At 44.9% G+C, this 24,515-nt stretch overlaps 1 protein-coding gene across 1 annotated transcript in view; it reads left to right on the top strand.

Annotated features, from left to right (window-relative positions):
- The window catches only part of SCFD2 (sec1 family domain containing 2), a 400,811-nt gene that overhangs the window by 348,490 nt on the left and 27,806 nt on the right, over window positions 1–24,515 (top strand). The window contains exon 6 of the mRNA XM_066385304.1: window positions 9,311–9,456. Coding sequence (XP_066241401.1) covers window positions 9,311–9,456 — 146 coding nt within the window. The remainder of the gene's footprint in view (window positions 1–9,310; window positions 9,457–24,515) is intronic.

The following is a 24,515-nucleotide window of genomic DNA, read 5'->3' as shown; positions in this document are numbered from 1 at the left end:
AAAGGGGGACCCAAAGCCAAAATGATATGAGAGAGATCTGAGTTTCCCATGGTGATAGCCCAATAATAGATTATGTGACCGATCAAAAATTGATGCCTACTTTGTTAAAGAAATAGCCTCGAATATGGTATTCCAGTCATTCTGAATGCTGAACTTGCAGCTCTCCTTGTCTGAGGTGATTTAGATCAATTTAATTGGCTGCCTTAATAACCAACATATGAAACCATATTTTTTAAAGTGATACTACACTCCCTATGTTAACCACCTAAAGGGTTATGATAAAGGAACTCTGTTGGTATAGTCAGGGCCGTCAGTGGAGCTTCTTGGGAGAGAAATGTTTTGGAATAGTTGGGGCTGTTTCCCTTCTTCTGCGATGGTCCAGGACAGCCTTTGTCCACCTTCGCTGGCGCTTCCTGAGATAGCACGACCGCTCAGGACAGCGCTGCTGTCCCTCCACCTGCGTCCTGCGTCCTGCTCCCTGCTCCCTGGGCCTCGCCCGACTTGGTCTTGCACCCTGCCATTAAAAATGCAAGTTCCAAAACATAGTCCTGACCGTTTTCTTTCCTTCGGGCTTCCCCACGTTTTCTCACAAAAAGCCTCGGGGCTTGGCCTAGAATTCTGGGCACTCGCATTTTCTCGTGACTGCACAAGTCTTTCCACGTCCACCACACATCCCGACCTGCCTAATAATAATAGATTTCAGCTGTCATTTCTTCCTTGTTTCAGCTGCTTTCGAAAGCTGAATTCGCTGGAGGCTTAAAAAGTGGTGTGACCGGTTTTTGTTGCATTACGTTTTTAAAGATGATAGCTGATACACTTAAAAGATTATATCATATATATGTGTTATAAATCATAATTCTATGTACCCACGAACCTACCACCCTATCCCAAAGAGTGGCTTGCCCACCCACCCCCACCCGGAGGGAATCACATTACTGATTTGTATTTATTACTCTCTTTCTGTTTAAAATAGCTTTATCTCACTCCTATCGATACATACCTAAACCATGTAGAGTTCAGTTTTTCTTGTTAAAATAAAAAAACAGAATTTATATGGCCAATTGAGGTTGCTCTTCTATAAAGAAGCCTTTTTGGGAGGTGACCCCCTTACGCACGCACGCACGCAGGCTGCAGTTGCTCAATCCCATCTGGGAGCTCTTTGTTTGAAATTTCCTGCAGGGATAGTTTATCAGCTCCTCAAGAGCCAGTGCTGTTGCTTTATAGCGCACTGGTCTCTTCCAACTCTTTTCCTCATTCACTTATTTTAGATGTATTCAGTGATGCCTTCTAGAAGCTCGGCCCGGTCTGGAAATCAGCAGTGAGTCAAGGACAGCCCGGCTGCCCCTGAGCTTGTTACCATCTGTCCTCTGCTTTCTCCTTGTCATTTGAGCAATAGCTGTAGTCCACAGGTCAGTCAATTCCAAAACACTACGCCAGTGGTGAGATTCAAATAATTTAACAACCTGTTCTCTGCCCTAATGACCGTTTTAAGTATAAAAAAATGATATACTGAAAGGTAGTTTATTATTTCATACATTTAATACTTAAATTACTTAAATAAGAACAGTAAAAGATATACAACACTAGATTATGTTATAAGAAAGAGTTTTAAAATATTAATGAAAAATATTAAATAATAACCTGACAAAAAATACCCTGTTATTTAAGATATTTCCATATTGCTTCTTCTTTTTTTTTTTTTTTTTTTTTGTATTTTTCCGAAGCCAGAAATGGGGAGGCAGTCAGACAGACTCCCGCATGCGCCCGACCGGGATCCACCCAGCACGCCCACCAGGGGGCGATGCTCTGCCCATCCGGGGCATCGCTCTGTTGCGACCAGAGCCACTCCAGCGCCTGAGGCAGAGGCCACAGAGCCATCCTCAGCGCCTGGGCCATCCTTGCTCCAATGGAGCCTTGGCTGCCAGAGGGGAAGAGAGAGACAAAGAGGAAGGAGAGGGGGAGGGGTGGAGAAGCAGATGGACGCCTCTCCTGTGTCCCCTGGCCGGGAATCGAACCCGGGACTCCTGCACGCCAGGCCGATGCTCTACCACTGAGCCAACCGGCCAGGGCCTCCATATTGCTTCTTGATTGGGGTCCTCACTTGCAATTTTCACCTATGGACAGAATGAACATTACTACGGGTGCTTAGAATGTGCTGTTGTTGCTCAGATGAACGTTAAAAATGAGTAAGAAATGTAAATTTGTGATTTCCACATTGGGCAGCTGCCCAGGCGCCTACCTTACAGAAAACCCTGATTACAAGTGCCGTTTTAACAGCCAGTTTACCAAACTCAACAAAAAATTAGGTTTCGGTTCTGCTGAACCAGTGCAAACCGGCTAAACGCCACCACTGCACTAAACAGGAGTCAGTGATCCAAGGGGTCATGAGGTCAGTGTGGGCTGGGAGTCTGAGGGGACACATAAGGAGAGACTTTGGGTAGTGGTCAGCCTTTGTGGGCTGCCAAGAGTCCTTTGTGACCCCCCCTGGACCTCTCTGACTTTGACTTTCTGTTAGGCCAGCTTCACTGACATACCCATCCAAGCCTACGTCATTACCTGCACACCTGCCGGGGAGCCCCTGCCATGTGGTGTAGATCAGGACTCAGCCATGGACGAGGAAATGAGCCAAGACCTGAGGTCTGACAGCTGAGACCTGATTTTTTGTATTAGAGAGGAACTTAAAAGGCACACTACACAACAGTCATGAGAGGCAAAGCTCAGCATAGGGAATATAGTCAATAATATTCTAATAACTATGTATGATGTCAGATGGGTATGAGATTTATTGGGATGATCGCTTAGCAAGTTTTGTAATGTCTAATCACTGTGGTATACACCTGAAATTAATATATCATTGTATATCAACTGTAATTGACAAATATAAATTATTTAAAAACAGTCACACTAGGTCATTCAACATTAGAATGCTGACACAGATACAATTACCTTTGTAGCATAAAGAATCTCAAATATATATGTATATTTGTATATAATGTAATATAATGAATAGGAATTATATATTATGTTGCTACATCTTATATGTTCTCAACCAGCCTCCACTGGACACATTCACCGGAATACCCGGCATTTTACAACCCTGTGTGAAGCAGAATGTCTGCAGACTCGCTGAGCCCTCCGAGCCCTCGGGCAGTCTCCTGTGCCGGGACACCTCCTCTCTTCTGGCTTGACTTGTATGATTCCCAAGATTAGGTTGGGTTTCTTTCCAAATCTGAGTGTGCCAGTTGTACTCCTTATTAAGTTTCAAGCCTAAATTAAATGTCCTTACACACTGATGAAATATGAATTCAAAACAAAAAAAATTGTTTCAGTGAAAACCCCATTGAATGCTTTTGAAAGACTCAGTAAAGCATTTTAAAAATGCTTTTGAATTAGGTGTGAGAAGGCGATTATAAAAGGATGTAGGAAAAAAGCATGTTCAATTGAAAAGAATGCTGCTCTGACTGAGCTGCAGGTGTCCTTGACGCCTTGTTCCACTTCAGTGAACTGAAAGTGGAGATTCAGCAGGTCCATATGGTTTAAAAAGATTTCTTTTTAATACAGAACTCATCAGGCAATACTTGTCCTTCCCTCAAAAGATGAGTGGAAAAGTGAACATTTATGTTTTAATTTTAAACAAAATTTTATGCATCTACACATATATGTGTGTGTGTATATGTGTGTGTGAGATCAATTTTTATGATCCCTGTCTTTAAGGGACATCTAATCGCCAATTGTTTGGAAAAGAGACTTTTACTGTAGTTTTATTTATGCACTGACCAGCACTGCCCGACTCAAGAGGGGCTTTGACCAGCCAGCCTCCCTAAAGAGCTCAGATGTGACAACGCTTGCTGAGGTCTATTTGGTTTATTGTGCTTGGTTTGGTTTTAATTTACCAAACATTTATCGAAAGCCATGAGAAGAGACGCCATCTTTAAAACCATGATTTGAAAAGAGAGAAAAGGCAGTGTCACACAGCCGGATGGATGAGGGAGGTCGTGACCTCCCAGTGCTCTGCCCTTTCTGGCCGAGTCACACTCCGAAACTGACCTTTTCTCTGACCGCCCCAGGAGCCCGTGGGGCTGGGCCCCTGCTGCCAGGAGTTTGCTGAGATGCAGAAAGGCAGGATGCAAACTGGACAGTGGGCCTGGCGTTTTCTATCTCTGGGCCAGTACAAGGAGGGGGCGGCTAGCCTTGGATAACTTGGGTCCAGATGAGAAAAGGACCTCTTAATCAGGCTCAAATATTTTTTTATCCTAGTTGTTATCAATCAGATGGGAGGGACCTTTAATACTGAGAAAATACTGTCACTAAAGAGGGCCACATTTCAGATCCTATTTTTCCTATTTTAGCCATGCCCCTCAGCATTTCAGCCACAGAAGTGACATGCTTTATGTTCTGCCTGCTTAAGTGCTGTGTGTGTGTGTGTGTGTGTGTGTGTGTGTGTGTGTGTGTGTGTGTTGGAAAGCCTTACTTGAGGGCTACTTCACCTCCAGTCCAGTGAAGGCCTTGGACACAGCAGCCTCCTGATACAAGATGCTTTATTTGGCTTTATACCTAAGGAATAAGACCATCAGACCTGTGGGACCAGACTGGAGTAAGAAGCACAGCTTCATTTCAGCCATCCCAGGAGGGTCATTAGGCTAGTCAGCTTTCTCTCCATTTAAACTTCACTGTGGCTGAAAGTGTGGGCCCTTGCAGTGTACAAAACCATGAAAACCACTGTTCTCACTCTGCCGAGGTAAAAGTTCGTCAGTAAGTGGAGACGGGGGAGAGGGGAGTGGGGAAAGGTAGGCACGGTCACAGGAGACCTCTTTTGTGGCTTTGAAGGGTAACTGGACCCCTGCCCAAGAGATCCCAAGCCCTGCAGAGAAAGAAATTGCAGGGGCATGAGTCAGCCCCTATTTTAGAAGAACACAGGGGTGCCCTAGGGATTGGGGGGGCCTCCCTTATCGAGAAGTAGGCAGCTGAAGCACACAGATCGTGCTTGGCTGAAGGCTAGGATCAGCTTCTGGTTTATTATCTATTTAACCAAGTGGATTAAGTGAGAATTGACTGGAATTGTACACTTAGAGTTCCCTTACAAAACACCATTATCTCGTAAACTGGTTTAATGGAGCAGGCTGTCAGAGGCTTATTAGAAGTAACTGAATACAGCACCTTACAGAACAGAGACCCAAAAGAGAGAGTCTGCAGCCAGGCCTGGGAGACCTCACCCCTTGTGTGGCCTCAGAAGATGAACCTGGGGTCCAGCTGCAAACCACACCATTAGTGTCTACTGCCAGGGCCAGGCCCTGGTCTTCCCAGGAAGAAAGGTATTCACTCCATTTTAAAAGCTTTTCTTCAATATTTAGAGTGAATTGTTTTATTGATGCTTTCTACATGCGGTCTTAGCACATATGAAAGAAGGCAGTTGATTAACAGGACCAACTCCTATTAGACTGTGAGTATTTAAATCTTAGCTTTTCTACTTACTAGTTGAGTGACTTTGTATTATTTAAGTTCTCTATGGCTCAGTTTCCCCAACTACAAAATGGGAATGATAATAGTACCTACCTTACCGAGCTTCTGTGGTGATTAAATGGGCTAATATGTGTAAACTTCTTAGAATAGTGCCTAACATAAATGAGCGTTCAGTGATGATCGCTATCACTATTTCCACAGAAGACAATTCATTCCCTTTTACAGCTTTTCCACCCACATCTTCTCTTCACTATAATCACAGCAGGAATTTAGAATGAGTTGCCTTCACAGAGGAGGTTCTGAATGGGAGAGGCAGTGTGCGTGGAGCAGCTCACGTCTGTGGTCAAAAGGACATTCTGAACCCTGACTTTGCTAGGGAAGTGATATGATCTTGCACAAGTCACTTGTCCCGTCTGATTCACGTTTCTAATGCAGCGTGTGTAACTTTCATTAGGGGATTTGGTAAATGAATCTAAATCCTGCTTTGGGTGCAGATTGAGATAATGAAAAATGCTCAGAGACTGATAAAAATGGCCTGATGCCCCAGGACTGTGCGCGTGGTAGAACACTCGCTGTAAGGATGCCAGACGCGCACCAAGGGCGGGTGATTTGGGTGGAAGTTGCCCTTGTGCAACTGGTAATTGACTATCAGGAAAGTTTTACTTTGTTGGGCAACTTAAGACTTTTCTTTTCCTCCCAACAATTTCTTTGACAGTCTTATTTTCTGTTGGGTTTGTTCGGGTCATTTACCAGTAATTTGCAAACATCTTTGTCAAACAGCCTGCAACACAGGTGACCTAACTCCACAACTATATAGCCTGTGCTTGGTTCCAATATATAGTCCACAATTTTCATGTATAATCTATAATTTTCAGTAATTTATAACCCAGTAGATGATTCTGTTCCACTCAGCATAATGGGTGAACACATTTTTTTCCAAAAAATTGAAATATTTCTGTTCTCTAAAAATTACTTTAAATTAAAAATATTTATAGCCCTGGCTGGTGGCTCAGTAGATAGAGTGTCGGCCTGGCACGTGATGTCCTGGGTTTGATCCCCAGTCAGGGAACACATGAGAAGCTACCATCTGCTTTTCCCTTTCCCCCTTCTCTCTATTTCCCTCCCACAGCCAGTGGCTCAATTGGTTTGAGCATTGGCCTTGGGTGCTAAGGATAGCTCAGTTGGTCCCAATCACATTAGCTTTGGGTGCTAAAAATAGCTTGGTTGATTTGAGCATCAGCCCCAGACGGGGTTGCCAGGTAGATCCTGGTCAGGGATGGTGCGGATCAGGGCACATGCAGGAGTCTGTCTCACTATCTCCCCTCCTCTCACCTAAAATATATATTGTCTATTGGCTGAATTGTGTTTTAGAGGAATTGAAACGCTATGCAAAGTATTAGAACTAGTATTGTTTTCATAACTTTTTTATTTGAAAGAGCAGTACATAATGTACAGCACTTAGATATGACTGATAGAACACGCCGAGGTTGCAGGTTTGATCCCTGGTCAGGGCACATACATGAACCCAATCAATGTTGGCATTCATAAGTGGAACAACAAACCAATGTCTCTTTTTCTCTCCCTCTTTTCCTTTTTCTCTCCCTATATATCACTATATATATATATATATACATATTTTAAAAAGAGTAGAAGTTCAGCTACTCACACCCACCTCACTGTGTTGACTGTGGTTAGGCTCCTTCGGATGCTCCTATGATAGTTTAGCAACACTTTTAGTTTAAGTTTAACTTTTAGTTTAAGCTTTTTTGGATCTAGCTCTACATCCTAAAAATGATTCTCTTTTTATCAAAATCAACAAGTGTCTCGTTAGTTCTACCCACTTGGATAGCTGTGATCATGAAGACAGATAAAAGCACCGCGAGATGTGGAGACATCAGAGCCCTGTCGCACTACCGGTGGGAATGTGAAATGGTTCCTGCGCTCTGGAGAACAGTCTGGCAACACCTCCAAAGGTTAAACACAGAGTTTCTGTATGACTCAGCCATCCTACTACTGGATACATACCCAAGAGCATTGAAAGTGTACGTCCACACAGAAACTGGTACATGTAAAACTAGCATCTTTATAATGGCCAGAATGTGGAAATGCCCCAAATGTCCATCAACTGATGAATGGATATATAAAATGTGTATGTCCACACAGTGAATATCAGTCAGCAATACAGAAAAAATGAAGTACCAATAAATACCACAACTTGGATGAACCCTGAAAACATAATGCTAAATAAAAGATCACATATTGTATGACTCCACGTCTGAACTAGGTAAATCCATGGAGAGAGAAGGCAGGTTAGTTTTTGCCAGGGACGGGGGGTAGAGGGAAATGGGGGTGACAGCTAACAGGTTTGCAGTTTCTTACTGAGTGGTAAAAATGCCCTAACGTTGATTGTGGTGTGATGACTGGACAACTATACAACTCTGTGAATATACTAGTAGCTACTGAGTTGTAAACTTTAAACAGGTTAGTGTATTATGTGTGACTTCTGTCTCAATAAAACTGTTCCAAAAAAGGGATTCCAGGCTCTGGATCCAGGCTGCCTGTGTTCAGGGTGGGAGGCTCTGGGGCCCTGAGACAGGGGCTCGGGAGCAAGGACCGCATCTGGAAAGGCATCCCAGGAAGCAGGAGGGGAGTGAGAGAGGGAGGAAGGAGAGCCAGAAAGGGCGACCTTGGAGTCACAGCCATGGGCAGCTGGGGCTCCGTCCTGCCGAGGTCCCTCGGAAAGGGTGAGATCACGGCTCAGTCCTGCCGAGGTCCCTCGGAAAGGGCGAGATCACAGCTCAGAATCGTTCTTCTGGTGGAAGAGAAAGCTGGGCTGTCCCTATGAGTGCTCACTCCACAGCCTGCTCCGCAGAAAGGTCAGACATGCTCCCACACCTGGAGAAAACCCTCAGACAGGGAGAGACACAAAGACAGACAGACATAGACAGACAGACAGATAGACGTCAGGTACTTGAGGTAAGAAGCAGAGTGCACAGGAACTGTTCCCCAAGCCCACAGGTGACATCCAGAGTGACTAACAGATGTGGGCAGAGCATCGGCAGTGCCTGCTGACAGGAGTGTTACTTAACCCTCATCCTTAAAATGGGAAAAATAATAGCTCCTATCGCATAGGATGATGTGAGGATTAATGAGTTACAGTAATGCAGTATCTAAGAGCATCAAAAGTGCCCATCTTGAATCTTTCTGTATTTTTTTAACTTCTGATTTATCCACAATCATTTCTTTTCTAAATGAGTTTCTAACAAAATAGAGAATAATTCATCTATTATACGTTTCTAAAAGAAATAGAATCATTGCCAAGAACAGTCTTCTCATTAGGCCCCCTGTGTGTTTTATCAACTTTGAATCTGCCTTTTCCAGTATGCCGTAGGCTTTGTTAGCACATTAGAAAGATGCCCATCCCAGCAAGTTCTGTTACTGGAGAACTCTATGAACTTTCTCATTCTTGCTCTTCTATTTTATGGGAACTGTTGGTGGGATTCAAGCGAGAGAGTTTCATCACGGCCTCTCTCATATTTGCCTGTGTCTCCTATTTTCCCAAAGCTGCGTTCTGAGGCCAGTGGATCCCAGCAAGCTTGCTTCCTGTGAAACTTCTGCAGTCTAGGGGTTGGAGCAGTGGCTGCGGTCCCAGGCAGTTCCGAGTTCTGCTTCTGTCAAAGGCTTTTGTACTTAATATGTTTCATGGCTCATGGATGGTTGAAACAGCCCACTTAGTAAACCGCCAGGGGGAAATGGGGTTTTAAAAAAAACCCTAACTGTGTTACATCGAGCTCTAGCTGTCACGATTAAAACTTAATTCACCCAAGAATATATCTCTGCTCTGTTTCAGGCTGTGACTCTTCCAGTAACCTGACGTTTCACCTATCCAAAATCGCCGTGGATGAAATCTTTACTTCGCTTCGGGATATTGCTGGCGCTTGGAGCCTCATGAAACAGCTGAAGTCTGTATATGCTCCTGGAAATCATACCCACCAGGCAAGTACATATGGTTTAAAGTAACCATTTCATCTGTGTTGCATTTTTAGGATTCGGAGACTATAAGAAAATTTTCCTCTTTAACCTCTCTAAAATGAGGGATTTGTTTGAGATGAACTCCAAGTCCCTTTCCAGTTCAGAGTTCTGGGTGCCCCTGCGTCTGAGAGCCTCTCCGTTCATTTGAAGAGCAGGCTTCACGCAGTGAGGTGAGCGTTGGATTGGGACAGTTCCCACTCTGTAACTGTGGCTCTGTCCCAGACTTCTTCGACAACCTGAGGCGAGTCCCTTCACTGCCATGGCCCCAGTTACCACAGGTTTCAGATGGGGGACTGGCCGTAGGTCATTCACAACAAGGTTCTGGATCTAAGCAGTCCATAAACATTTCGGACAATTAGAGAAGAATAAAATTACTTATTAGTAGTACAGCAACAAAAAAAGTTTGTGATAGCAAAAGCCTTCATTATTTAAAATTCGCCACTGCTCTGTAAGGGAGTGGAGGAGGGTGTTTGGTGAGTGGGAAGATGATATGAGGACCCAGGAACAGAGGAATGCCTGCTCTGTAAAAACTCAGCAGGGGAAGCTTAGAAACCCCAGAGGGAAGCTTGGGGGGCGAAGGCGGCCCAGAGCCAGCGGGTTGGGCCTGTCTGTGGGATGAGGAAGGGGACAGGACTCAGGTCCCCGGGGGAGAAGGGACACAGTGAGCTTTCAAGGAAGAACAGGTGCTTCTGACAGAACAGCTCACTAAGTTTTGCTGAGGGGCACGTGAAGGAACCTTCGCCTCCATCTCCCCACAAAATCTTCCGTAAAATCCACTCTATTTGCTCAGGTTTTTTGGAGAGGTAAATGTTTCATTGGTAAAGCCTGGCACAGTGAGGGGTTCCATTCAGGGTGCTGACTTTTTAAGGCAGGCAGGTAAACAAGAGTGAAGGTGTCACGACAGCCCAGCAAGAGCCAGCTCTTCCTCCCATGTACTCATAGAGCAGCTGGCACTTAGTACTCCTGCCCTCCGTTTTCCCTGATTCTCATGACAAGTAAGCCAGAGGGGATCATTATCCCAAGGTCTAGGAAGGCCAAGTGACCTGCCACAGGCACATTGTTGTCAAGGGCCAGATGCCAGGTCTTTGTGACCAGTACAAAATCTCCCCCTCTACTATACCATAGTTCTCATGGAAACTATAGAAGTATTGATTGACGGTGCCAATGGGCATCTGAAATCACACACCAAGGTATAATGGACCTTAGAAACAGGCACAGTATTTAGACAATTTTGGTTAGAAACACAAACCCCATCCAGTGATCTAAAAACACCTGCCCCAAAATATAGATAAAGTCACTTAGCTAATTATATGTAGTTTTGCCATTAAAAAATAGCGATCTTAAATACTGTGGTATGAACTAGTTCTACAAGACATGTTAGAACTGATAATATCTGATGAAATTTAGACCAAAGAATGTCAAGAAATAAGTGGCTACTATTGTTGGCAAAGGGAAAACGAACCCCTAAATTAATGAGGTCTTTTCATTGTTATGATCATCATGGTGATTGATTTGGCAACTTCACATAAAGATGTATTAGCTATAAATCTTGGGCATGGTAAGGACCATGGTAAGTTTCCTGGACGTTATTGCCCTGCTGCCAACGCTCTCATTTCTCCAGGCCTCAGAACCCTGTCCTGCAGCCATGGCTTCTGGAAACGAGCCTTCCCCGGGGTGCAGATACCCTGAATGCCAGTGAGCGGGACATGGGGACAACGGGGCAGGGAGCAGTGTGTGTGTGCATATCTCAGAGGAGAATAAATGAATAATGATATAGACACATAGTGAAATGCTGTGAAATCACCAAAATGAGTGGGATAGATCTAAGTGTTCTGAGCAGAGTCTGGATTTGAACCCATGTCTCAGACCCAGGGAATTCTAACTAAAACAGAGGTGTATGATTTACTAGGTGAAAAAAATACATGTTGTAGATCATTCTATAAAGCATTATGCTATTTTGGTTAAAAAGTAATGATCACAATATATGGTTATGTGTATTTCATCAGTCTTTAATTTGGGGGGGGGAAGTTATAATGGTGACCTTGTGGGGAATGAGAAGGGTTAGAAAGACAAAGAGGACCTCGGACTTCTTGCTCTATATTTATATATTATATGTAGAGGAAAAGGTTTTGGTGGGATTATAGGTAAGCTTTACCTGTTTTGGTTTGTCAATATTTTTTTTTAATTTTTAAATTGTATTTAGACAATTAACCTTAACGGGGTGACATTGATCAATAAGAGTACATAGGTTGCAGGTAAACATTTCTATAGCATTTGAACTGTTGATTATGTTGTATACCCATCATCCAAAGTCAAATCATCTTCTATCACCGCATATTTGTTCCTCTTTACACACTTCCCCCAGCCTCTCTTCCGTCCCCACATCCCCTTCCCCCGGTAACCACTTCACTTTATCTGTGTCCATGAGTCTCAGTTTTATATCCCACCTATGTGTGAAATCATACGGTTCTTAGCTTCTTCTAATTGACTTATTTCACTCAGTATAATGGTCTCAAGGTCCACCCATGTTATAAATGTCACTATGTCATCGTTTCTTACGGCTGAGTAGTATTCCATTGTGTACATGTACCACAAAGAAGCTTTAAGTCACAGACGTAAGCCCTGCCAGGACAGAGGTGTGATCTCATTTGTCCACTGCCATATTCTCTGTCTAGAGTGCTATCTTGCCCACAGTGGATGCTTAATAAATATTTGTTGGGTGCATCTTGTATACAATGCATATATCTTTATTACACATCAGGGGAGTTGATAGGACCTAAAGTGTGTATAATTAGAAAAGGACAAATGTCCAGACCAAAACCAGAGTCCAGTTGTGTCTACTGTTGAAGATAGGTCTTGGCTGGGCAACTTTCTGTCTGTCCACTTCTCCTCCCAAGCTGGTCCTCAGTCGTATGGCTCCAGGAAGAACGTGTGCTTTCTGTCTAGTCCCATGCTGTTTCTACACAGAAGCTAGTTGAGATGTCCGGACTCTGGAACAGCGGGAAAGCGCTGGGTCTGGCCTGTCCTGGCTCCTGTCCCAGCTCTGAGCAGTGTTGCAGCCCTAGGCTCTGACCCCAGGCGCCAGGGCCCTGCCGGCCTGGCCGCCCTCCCGGAGCACCCCACCCCGCCCCGCCGCGCACGAGCTGCCTCCCAGAGCCGCTCCTCTTTCCTGTGTTTGCACTAGAGGTGCCTCTCGTTTAATCTCCACCCCTAGTCCTTTAGGGAAATGTGTCAATCACAGCACAGATGCAGAAAGCAGATGTCACTCCTGTCATTTTAAGGAGATGGGGATTTCATACAAGAATTAAGAACATAAAAAGTCTCTGGAAATGCTGGAGGAGTAGGATCCAGACTGGGCTTCCAGAAACGAGCCCAGAACCTCACCACAGACTTGGGCCCTCCAGGGGACCAGTGCCTCTGCCGCAGTCAGGACAGCGGGCGGAGGGGATCAGGAGGCTGCCGTGGCTCTTGACTGGAGGAAAACAGCACCAAAGCTAGAGACAGCACCTGTGTTTGCTACCGTGATATCTAGAGGGCCTAGCTCAGTGCTCGAGGCCTGCTCCCTGGGCGGGTCGGTGGGTGGACAGTGGATCCTGGACTGTGGGTCTTATCCAGAATGGTATTTCTTATGTTCTTAATCTTTTGTGAGAGGGAGGTTAGCACAGAGGTCAACAAAATGGATTTTAGTTCCTGAGCTTTTGTGTTCATAGCCCGTCTCTGCCCCTACGAGCTCTGTTACCTTTGGTAAGTTACTCCACCTCTCTGTACTGGTTCCTCCTCTGGAAGAAGAAGCTAATTAGCTGTCTTATACAGCTGCTTTAAGAATTAGATGACTTAATACATAGAAAGCCCCCAGGACAGGAGCTGACACATAAACAGCCCTGTGTAAGCATTTGCTATAAAGTAATAGTTTCCAACCAACAGTCTGTGGACCAGTCCACCAGAAATTCCGTGCCGGTCCACAAAAGAGTCAATCACTCTGGTGCCGATGAAGATTATAGACCCAATGATCTGAGTCGAATTAGCTTATGCTCAGGGTGATTTCTACCTTAGTGGTCCCTGAAATAACTCTCCTATTTACACTGGTACCTAAGTATAAAACGTTTGAAAACCACTGCAGTGTAAAGGACAACACAGGCCTTCTCTTTGTCCTGTTTTGTAGCATTTTGTCTCGTCCTTTGCCAAGGACATTGGGCTGCACGGAAAGGGCGTCCTCCTGAAGCTGACTGGTCAGCCGTCCTGTTAGCTGCTGTGCACAGTACTGCACACTGGCTGACACCAGTGTGTTTGCAAAGGTTGTGTTTGTTCGGGGACTCTGTTGACTAGAAACCTAAACCCAGTTCTGCACGTGCAGAAAATCTGCTTATGCATTCATTTCTGACTGCAACTGTTCCAGTTTAACGGGAGGTTTCCCCTGCCCAAGTGCCACCATGTCTGATGTGCTACAGCTCCTCAGTGGCAGCAGGAGCAGATGAGGCAGATGTCTTACGAGCCCTTTCAGAAAAAACAATCTCATGGCTCTTGCTTGTTTTGGCTGAGATCTCAAAGTGCTGTGCTGCGCTGAGCTGTGCTGCGCTGAGCTGTGCTGTGCTGCGCTGAGCTGTGCTGAGCTGCGCTGTGCTGTGCTGCGCTGTGCTGAGCTGTGCTGCGCTGAGCTGTGCTGTGCTGCGCTGAGCTGTGCTGAGCTGCGCTGTGCTGTGCTGCGCTGTGCTGAGCTGTGCTGCGCTGAGCTGTGCTGTGCTGCGCTGAGCTGTGCTGAGCTGTGCTGTGCTGTGCTGTGCTGTGCTGAGCTGTGCTGTGCTGTGCTGAGCTGAGCTGTGCTGTGCTGAGCTGTGCTGTGCTGAGCTGTGCTGAGCTGAGCTGAGCTGTGCTGAGCTGCGCTGCGCTGAGATGAGCTGTGCTGTGCTGAGCTGAGCTGTGCTGAGCTGCGCTGAGCTGAGCTGTGCTGAGCTGAGCTGAGCTGTGCTGAGCTGCGCTGAGCTGAGCTGTGCTGAGCTGAGCTGAGCTGAGCTGGAGGAAACTTCCCACAGATGCACACTGTCTTTTGTGCCTCTGGCGAGTTGAACAAGAGTATTTAGAACCAGCAGCATCTCGAGAGGCTTGATTCATCTTGTGCCTGGTAAAATTTGGCTCTCTGAACAGTCTGTGGGCCTAGTCTCTGTCAACAGTCCCCAGCCCTGGCCACCAGCTGTTCTCTTCCAAGAGCTACACTCTGCTCCTCCTCCCAATTCTATCCACCTAACCCCAGACCTGCTTCTAGGGTTCTTGCCAAAAGAACCAGCTTGAGGACAGGACTAAACTTGGGTCTAGGAAACTGCTCTGCCCTTCAGTCTGCTTCTTAATGCCTTTGTGAACACATGCAAATTAGTTAATAGCTTTGGGCTTTGGTCTCCTCATACTGAACCTAAACGGACTACACTCAAAAATGTTAAAACAGTCTGCTTTGGTTGGGTGGATGGATGAATGGATGGATGGATGGCTGACCAGATAGACAAATGAACCATTTCTCTTTTTCTTTACTTTTTATTTTATTTATTTTTTGTAGTGAGAGAGAGAAGGGGAGGGAGAGAGTCAGAGGGACGATAAACAGGAAGGGAGAGAGATGAGAAGTATCAATTCTTCATGGTGGCACCTTAGTTGTTCATTGATTACTTTCTCATATGTGCCTTGACCACAGGGTGGGGGGATGGCTCAAGCCAGCCACCTTGGGCTTCAAGCCAGTGACCTTGGGCTCAAGCCAGCGACCGTGGGTCATGTCTATGATCCCATGCTCAAGCCAGTGGCCCCACGCTCAAGCTGGTGAGGCCACGCTCAACCTGGATGAGCCCATGCTCAAGGCACGACCTTGGGGTTTTGAAGCTGGATCCTTAGAGACCCAAGCTGACACTCTGTCCACTGTGCCAAGGCCTGGTCTTGCTGAACCACTATTTCCATTTGCAGAACAAACCATTTCTATAAGAAGATAAAAAGATAAAATATATCTTAGTATAGCAAAAATAAAAATAAAGAAACCATAGAATAGTCAAAGCCATGAGCAGTTCTGAAGAGACATTTTTATGTACAATCTTGGATTAAAGCAAACTGAATATCCTCCCTGCAAGTCTAGTTTTCCTGAGAAGTTGCTTGTTCAGAGTCAGTTTTGCAGAAGATGGAGAAGCATTTTCAGGAGCAGGACAGAGAATCCCTAGCTGCACCAGCAAACACTAACCAGCAAAGCCAAGGCCAGCAGCCCTGACTGATGGGAGGTGGTTATGACAACAACTCAGGTTTTCTGGGAAACTGGTATCCTGGGCCATCTTTAAAGTGCACCAAATTCAAGAAGATACTGGAGTTAAACTCCTATCTCAAAATCATCTGACATATGTATACTGTTAGAAACTGCTGCTATACTCAATACTTTTCTTTAAGAGTGAGATCAGGTCAATAAAAGAGTTTTCTTGACCTAATCACACATTATCTCCACCACAAAAGAAGCAGCAGGCACTTTTCTTCCCTGGAGTGGTCCTTGTAACCACCCGGGAAGCAGTCCACACAGCCTTTGAGAAGCCATTGGGTGGAGGGGGCAGTTCCCTGGCTTAAACCTCATGTCCTATAGGAGCCCATTTCTCTGGAACACTCCCCAGGTGTAGCTTCCAGTGTTCCTCCAAGGGACAGGCCCAGGTATACCAGCTGTACAAGACTCACTGCACCCAGAAAAGCCCCACCCTCGGCTTTCTATCCAGTCTCTATAGTTCTCCCAGTCTAACGCAGTTTACCGGGCAGGGGTCATTTTTATCATAAGCAATCTTGCCTGGCTAGAGTTTGACATTCTTCCCTTATCAGGTTTCCAGGGAAACAGAGCTAAAATGTTAACCAAAGGTCAAATTCTTATGAGAAGGGAAAGGGGGTTTAATAATACTTTGCCTACAATATGCATCTTGCCAGTTGTTAAGGAAATAATTCTATTAATGTTTCAATCCAGACTTTACAGTGTGTCTGTGGCAGAGACGATGATATATGAACCCCAAACTCCATTTCTTTTTCCTCCTGGGCACAGTTAGGCCACCTTTTCCAGATTCCGTTGCAGGTAAATGTAGGTTTATGACTAATTCTGGCCAATGAGTCATGGTGGGAGTGGCAGAGATCATTTTCAGGCTGAGCCCATGTCAATCTCCCTGCAAGTCCTCCATCCTCTGTCCTCTCTCTCAGCGTCTGCTGATGAGCTGGCTGCACAGGCTTCAGCGCTGGGTCGCAGCCCCGCAGAGAACGGCGGGCCACTCGCTAGTGGAACCTGGCGTCTAACGGCGGTGTAGGGCACAGACCTCCTACTGCCAACACACGCTGCATGCGATACAAGCAAGAAATGAAAGAGCAGCGAGAAAAGGAAAGGATGAATGTGTCTGTGTTTTAAATCCCCCCCCCATAAAAAGATGAACTGGCAAAGAATGCTTGATTAGGAAAATTAAATTACTATGGTTAACCCTCTTAATGTTGAGGCAAACTACAGAACTAATATTCCCCCTCTCTCTGGCCCTTTCTGACATGTGAGAGACTTCGAGCAGAGCACTAGGGAAGACATCCATCTCCCCCATCGCCACCTTCTATGTGGTCCTTTGCTGGCTGAATAGAAAATTCCGGCCTGACCTGTGGTGGCGCAGTGGATATAGTGTCGACCTGGAAATGCTGAGGTCACCGGTTCGAAACCCTGGGCTTGCCTGGTCAAGGCACATATGGGAGTTGATGCTTCCAGCTCCTCCCCCCTGTCTCTCTCTCCTTTCTCTGTCTCTCTCTCTCCCTCTCTCTCCTCTCTAAAATGAATAAATAAAAATAAATAAATAAAAAAAGAAGCCCTGGCCGGTTGGCTCAGCGGTAGAGCGTCGGCCTAGCGTGCGGAGGACCCGGGTTCGATTCCCGGCCAGGGCACATAGGAGAAGCGCCCATTTGCTTCTCCACCCCTCCGCCGCGCTTTCCTCTCTGTCTCTCTCTTCCCCTCCCGCAGCCGAGGCTCCATTGGAGCAAAGATGGCCCGGGCGCTGGGGATGGCTCTGTGGCCTCTGCCCCAGGCGCTAGAGTGGCTCTGGTCGCAACATGGCGACGCCCAGGATGGGCAGAGCATCGCCCCCTGGTGGGCAGAGCGTCGCCCCCTGGTGGGCATGCCGGGTGGATCCCGGTCGGGCGCATGCGGGAGTCTGTCTGACTGTCTCTCCCTGTTTCCAGCTTCAGAAAAATGAAAAAAAAAAAATAAATAAATAAATAAAATAAAAAATAAAATAAAATAAAAATAAAAAAAGAAAAAAAGAAAATTCCATGACAGTCAGAGGTTTCTCATCTAAGATCCGCCCAAGCGGCTCATTCCAGTCAGATTTCAGTGACATGATTGGGGGCACAGACCAACCCACACTAAGTGGCTGAGAAGAAGGAGCCAAAGCTTCTCATCATTAAAATCCTAAGTAGAAAATCCAAGAAATGTGTTTGCTAAGAAGTCGAAACAAGTACCACTTTGTAGCTGATCAATTCGTTTCCAAATTGTGCTTATTAAATGCATAATGTTACTTAGTTGTCCTGTGCTTAGCTGTTTTGATAAAGAAGTTAGAGGTCTTTTCTATATAATATTTAATTGGGGAAACCTATGAGCATCTTTTTAAATTAATAATACTTATAATATTTAGTATGCATTTGGGTATAAGTTAAAAAAGAAAAAAGAAGAAAAACCTCAAACTGGTTTAAACAAGGAAGGTAATTTATTGAATCCTATGACTTAGAAGTTTGGAAAAGGGGCTCTGTCGAGTGGGGAGAGGCCTTGGGGGGGAGGGAGCAGCAAGTAAACAGGTTCAACAGGGAGAAGCAAGCTCCCTCCTGCTCTTCCTTCTGGTCTCTCCCGTGCCCTCATTGGCAGAGGTTAATGGACCCAGATTTCTTTTTTTTCTTTTTTTTTTTTTTACAGAGACAGAGAGATAGTCAGAGAGAGGGATAGATAGGGACAGACAGACAGGAACGGAGAGAGATGAGAAGCATCAATCATTAGTTTTTCATTGCGACACCTTAGTTGTTCATTGATTGCTTTCTCATATGTGCCTTGACCGTGGGGCTACAGCAGACTGAGTGACCCCTTGCTGGAGCCAGTGACCTTGGGTTCAAGCTGGTGAGCTTTGCTCAAACCAAATGAGCCCACACTCAAGCTGGCAACCTCGGGGTCTCGAACCTGAGTCCTTCTCATCCCAGTCTGACGCTCTACCCACTGCGCCACCGCCCAGTCAAACTAATGGACCCAGATTTCAAAGCACAAGAGTTTGCTGAGCCTGAGCCCAACATCAAACATCTGAGTACAGAAGGGCAGGTGTGACATGGAGAGACAATAGCTGAATAACTATCACATCTCTCTATGGAAAATGATATTTCAAATTTCTGTCATATGAAAAGGTAATTAGAGAGAATACAGCCCGGAAATGTAAGAAACAAGTATTATAGAGGTATGTCAGGTGGTTAATAAAGGCATTTGTTACTTTTCTTGATTATGTCATGTTTAGCTGTTTCTTTTCTGTATTTAAATTGTTCTTTCTGTCCTTATTCTAAATAAATGTTACCTACATACTGTAAAAAAATAAAAATAAAAAATATTTACAACCTTCCCCAATAACATGCAGAGATCACAAGTTTCCAAGAATGAAGGTGCTTAGGGGATAGCACTTCCCAATCTCCGCTTGCCTCTCAAATGGAGCCCGGCTCAGTGGGGGCTTTCTTCTGGGTGCTTTGTTCCCCAGAGCTTAGCTGAGAGGAGAGCAGGGGATAGAGTAAGATCCCCAGTCCCTCCACATGGCTTTCCCTTCTCCCGGTCTACAAGGGCCTCTGGAGCCCTGAGCACAGTGCCATCACCCCCAGTGCACTGCGGCTGCACGGAGGAAGTGCCGAGGGTAGTGTTTTACCTGTGTCCCAGAACCACCTTCCTGTCTCTGAGCTTTTTCAGGACCATTGCTCTCCCTTCCTGCAGAAGGTACCTACAATGGAGAGCAACACCTTGTCTTTATTGTTTTTTTTGGGGGGGGAGGTTCTTTGTAGGTTGGAAGGCATACTATCTCCTCTCTTAAGCGTGACAGCCAATGGGTATTTCTCTGTGATTCTGCTTAAAGTTATTCCACACAACTGGTTTTATATATATATATATATATATATATTTGCTATACTTGCTATGTATATATATATACACACACACACACACACATATACATTCATACATATATATATATGCTAATAAAACAAATTAACTGTAAGGTCCTAGAAGGAAGGAATGGCCTTTTATTTCTTTATATTATTTTGTGTGTGTGTGTGTGGCAGAGACAGAGAGAGTCAGAGAGAGGGACAGATAGGGACAGACAGACAGGAAGGGAGAGAGATGAGAAACATCAATTCTTTGTTGCAGTTCCTTAGTTGTTCAGTGATTGCTTTCTCATATGTGCCTTGACTGGGGGGCTTCAGCAGACCAAGGGACCCCTTGCTCGAGCCAGCGACCTTGGGTCCAAGCTGATGAGCCTTGCTCAAACCAGATGAGCCCACGCTCAAGTTGGCGACCTCAGGGTCTCGATCCTGGGTCCTCCACATCCCTGTCCAATGCTCTATCCACTGCCTGGTCAGGCTCTTTATATTCTTTTTGTGATTTGTTCAGTTAATATTTTATTCAGTTGCAAGTAACAGAGAGCTGGAACATCATGGCTTAAACAGATCAGGGTTGTATTGTCATGTAAAATAGGTCCTGATGTAGCCTGTCCATGCTGTGGCCATGGCGGCTCTGCCCGCCATCACTGACCAAGGTTCCTCCACTCTCTGCTTCAGCGTCTCTGAGGGACAGCCCTGTGTGTCACCTGGCTGCTGGGGCTCAAGCATCACTCCCGGGTTCCAGGCAGCAGAGCAGAGAAAGAGGACCAAGGCTCACCCTTGCCTTTTAAAAAGGAGACCTCTGACACTCCCACTCCCCCTGCACTTAACCCTCATTGTCCAGGACTCAGCTACATGGCCGTGCCCAGCTGCAAGGAAGCTGGAGAACAGTTTTTTAGCCAATTGATAATGGGCCTGGCGAAGAATTGGATTCTGTTACAAAGGAAGAAGTCAATGAATTTTTTATGACAGTGCTGATAAAGTAGAGTATTGGCCAAAGGACTTCTCCTTGGGAGCATTCTAAAGAAATTAAAGTTTAAGTTTAAAAAATTAAATGTCCAGCAAAGCTGAGATGATAGAAGGGCTCTTAAACCAGATTACTCAGGGGAGAAGATTTATAGAATTCAGAGGTCATTCCATGACCTTTTATACTTTTTTTTTTAACATTAAAAATATTTATTGGCCCTGGCTAGTGGGTTCAGCGGTAGAGCGTCAGTCAGCCTGGCATGTGGAAATCCCAGGTTTGATTCCCGGTCAGAGCACACAGGAGAAGTGATCATCTGCTTCTCTACCCCTCCCCCCCTCCCCTTTCCGCAGCCAAGGCTTGAGTGGTTCCAGCAAGCTGGCTCCATGCCCTTGCCTCAGGCACTAAAATAGCTTGGCTGCCGAGCAATGGAGCAATGCCCCAGATAGGCAGAGCATCGCCCCATTAGAGGGCTTGCCAGGTGGATCCCGGGTTGGGGCGCATGTGGGAGTCTATCTCTCTGCCTCTTGCCTCCCACTTAATAAAAAAAGAAAAAAGAAAATATTTATTGGATTACGGATTATGTTATCATTCTAGAAGTATACCTGTTAATTTTTAAATCTTTGAAAAAAGGAGAACATAATGTCCCCTGCTCCTAGAACATAGAGATAGCCCTAATTAACATTTTGTGTGCTTTATTCTAGTCTCTTCCATGCATAATCTATTCCTTTTTCACAAGTAAAAAAAATCCTCTTGCTGTTTGCAGTGGTGTTTTAACTGTGTTTTTAAAAAGCAGTACATTGGAAAGTGTTCCTTCCACCTTTGTCCCTTAATCAGTCCCCTGTCCCATGATCACTGCTCGTGGTTGTCTCTGTGTATCACATCAGAGTTTGTTTTTTACATGTTTCAACAAATACAAGCTGTGATACATTTCACATAAATGCCAGCCCACCTTACACATGGCTTCTCACCTTGATTTTCTCACTCCCACTTGATTCTTATGTTCTGCCTGGTCAGCACAGGGCTTCCCTCCTCATTTGCACAGCATTCCCTCCTGGGATGTGTCCCATTTATTACACAGCTCCATACTGATGGGCACTTGAGTTGTTTTCTATCTTTCGCTATTACAAACTATTAATAAACAGCCTTTTATAAGTATAATTTACATATGTTAGCATATTTATAGGATAAATTCTTATAAGTGAAATTTGTAGGTCAAATGCATTTGTACTTTTGATAGGTATTGCCAATCTGCTCTTTATGCTGGTTGTAGCAGTTTACCCTCCCATTGACAATATGTGAGAATTTCTGTTTCCTCATGGACTCATCAAAAGTGTATTCTCAAATTTCTGGATTTTTTCCTATATGGTAAATTGTTAAAATCTACCATGAGCCTGACCAGGCAGTGGCACAGTATATAGAGTGTTGGCTGGGACACTGAGGACCCAGGTTCAAAACCCCAAAGTCACCAGCTTGAGTGAGGGATCATCATCCAGCTTGAACACAGGCTCACCAGCTTGAGTGCAGCATCACTGGCTTGAGCGTGGGATCATAGATATGACCCCATGGTTGCTGGCTTGACCCCAGAAGTTTCTGGCTTGAAGCTCAAGGCCACTTGCCTGAGCAAGGGGGTTACTGACTTGGCTGAAGCCCCCAGTCAAGGCACATATGAGAAAGTAATCAATGAACAACTAAGGTGCCACAACTGTGGGTTGATGTTTCTCATCTCTTTCCCTTCCTTTCTCTCTGTCCATTTTTCCCTCCCTTCACTCTCTCTCAAATAAGTAAATAAAAATAAACAAAATTTTAAAAAAATCATATCATGATATAGCTTTATTTTGAGGAAGGTTGACTCAAGTGTGTGTATATGTGTGTGATTTAATTTCTACCTTCTCGCTGTTCCTGCTCAGTGCTTTACCTTTCAAGAGCATTAACCGACGAGATCTCAGGGCATGCACTGGTCGGTTCGACTGATAAACGTAAGAAAGCTGCACTCCTCAACTGAACAGTTGCTATTTCCTCCCTGCATCTTATTCCTGACAAATACATCAGCTGCATTCTAGCTGAATGATTGCTTATGACTTTAATAGTTTATACCCTGCCTTATTTCTAAGATATTTTAGGTACAAAAATAGGAATAAAGGGAAAATAAAAATTTTAAAAAAACTACAATAAGAAAAGCAAGATGAAGGCAGATAAAGTCAATAGTCATTCCTCGCCATATCTGTGATTCACTTTTTGCTGTAGTGAATTTCACTGAATCGCAGATTTCACTGAATTTGCTGCGATTTCACTGAATCGCAGATTTTAAAACTGTATATATCTAATTTTGTATTATCACGGATTTTTCACTATATTGTGGGATTTTGTGGTATATATGTATTTTTATATATTTGTTATTTTAAGTATTTTTGCAGTAAAATAATCATTTTCTAGCCTAAAAATTGAAAACAATATAAAAATATTAAAACATATTAAAAGGATATTAAAATAAAATATGTAGCATACAGCAGATGAGTAGACAGACTTGCAAGAAAGGAAAACACAGCTACAGCCACTTCCGCTTGAGCTAGTTTGCCCACGTGAGATTGTACACGGCACACTATTGGCTGATGGATGGGAGGTGACCAACCAGAGCACTGTGTTCTGTATCTATTATATGTGGCTTAAGTGTCTGTTTGTCACCGATAGCTTATTGGTTGCTTGCATAACTATACTAGCCAATGGGGTGAAGTTGCCACGGCTGAATGCAAATTGAGCGGGTCAGGGGGAAGGTGAACATTTGTTTGCATTGGCAATCATCTGCTTTAGAAACAATTTAAGGCTGAACGCAAATTGAGCGTGTCAGGGGGAAGGTGAACATTTGTTTGCATTGGCAATCATCTGTTTTACATAAAAACTACGTCTTAACGTAATTTCTTTTAAGAATGCCTCCTAGAAAATACAGCACTGAAGAGGAGAGAAAAGGAGCTAAAGCTGCACAAAAACGGCTTTCTCGACAAAAAGAAACCACTGAGCAGAGAAAGATAAGGCTTGCTTTAGTCGCAGAGCAAATGCGTCTTTCTCGGCAAAATGAGACTGATGAGCATAGAGAAACAAGGCTTGCCTCAGATGCAAGACAAAAAAGCCTGTCTCGACAAAATGAGTCCCTTGAACAAAGGCAGGAGAGAAATGCAAAAAAACGACAGAGTAATGCTGACCGAAACGCAAAAAGGATTAAAACATATTTGAATCACCTTTATTTATTGAGCTAGCGGTGGCTCTTAAGAAATGTACCGCCAGTGGTTTCCTTCATTGCACTCTACTTTAAGCAATTAAGCAAGTAGAAGGGGGAAACCCCGTGGGGCACTAAGCAAAGGGGTGTCCTCGCCGCCTGCCCTGGGTAATTCAGTTTGAATTAGCAGACACCTTTGCACAAATCATTTTAATTACAATTTATAATATCTAGAACAGCGGTCATTTCATATGACCGCCGGGCTTTCTAGTATATAAATAATAAAATAAATATAAGGTCTCAACTTCACGGATTTTCGCCTATAGCAGGGGGTTTCTGAAACCTAATCCCCCTGATAGACGAGGGACCACTGTGCACCAAATATCCCTGACCCTTGCTCAAGGCAGCTCACAGATTAGGCCAATGCCAAGAGAAAAACAAGAGTTGAAGACATCTCACCAGCGCCCTGTCAGAACCTGGCTTTTCTGGGCCTATAATAGATACACTAGCTATATAACAGATAGAGTGCATTGAGGGAAGACGTTCTTTCTTCCATCATCCTTGATGCTGCAAACTCGGGTGTCCTGTGGAACTGGAGCCACAGAGGCAGCAACAGGGCCGAGAGGAAGGGGGCACGGCTGGTGGCAAGAGCAGCGAAGAGCTCCGCAGTAGGGAGATCCAAGGAGAGAGGCGGGGGCGGGGGCGGGGGCGGGGCAC

Source organism: Saccopteryx leptura, chromosome 5 (assembly GCF_036850995.1).
Source record: "Saccopteryx leptura isolate mSacLep1 chromosome 5, mSacLep1_pri_phased_curated, whole genome shotgun sequence".
NCBI classification, from domain to species: Eukaryota; Metazoa; Chordata; class Mammalia; order Chiroptera; family Emballonuridae; genus Saccopteryx; species Saccopteryx leptura.
This window is presented reverse-complemented; position numbering and strand designations above follow the sequence as displayed.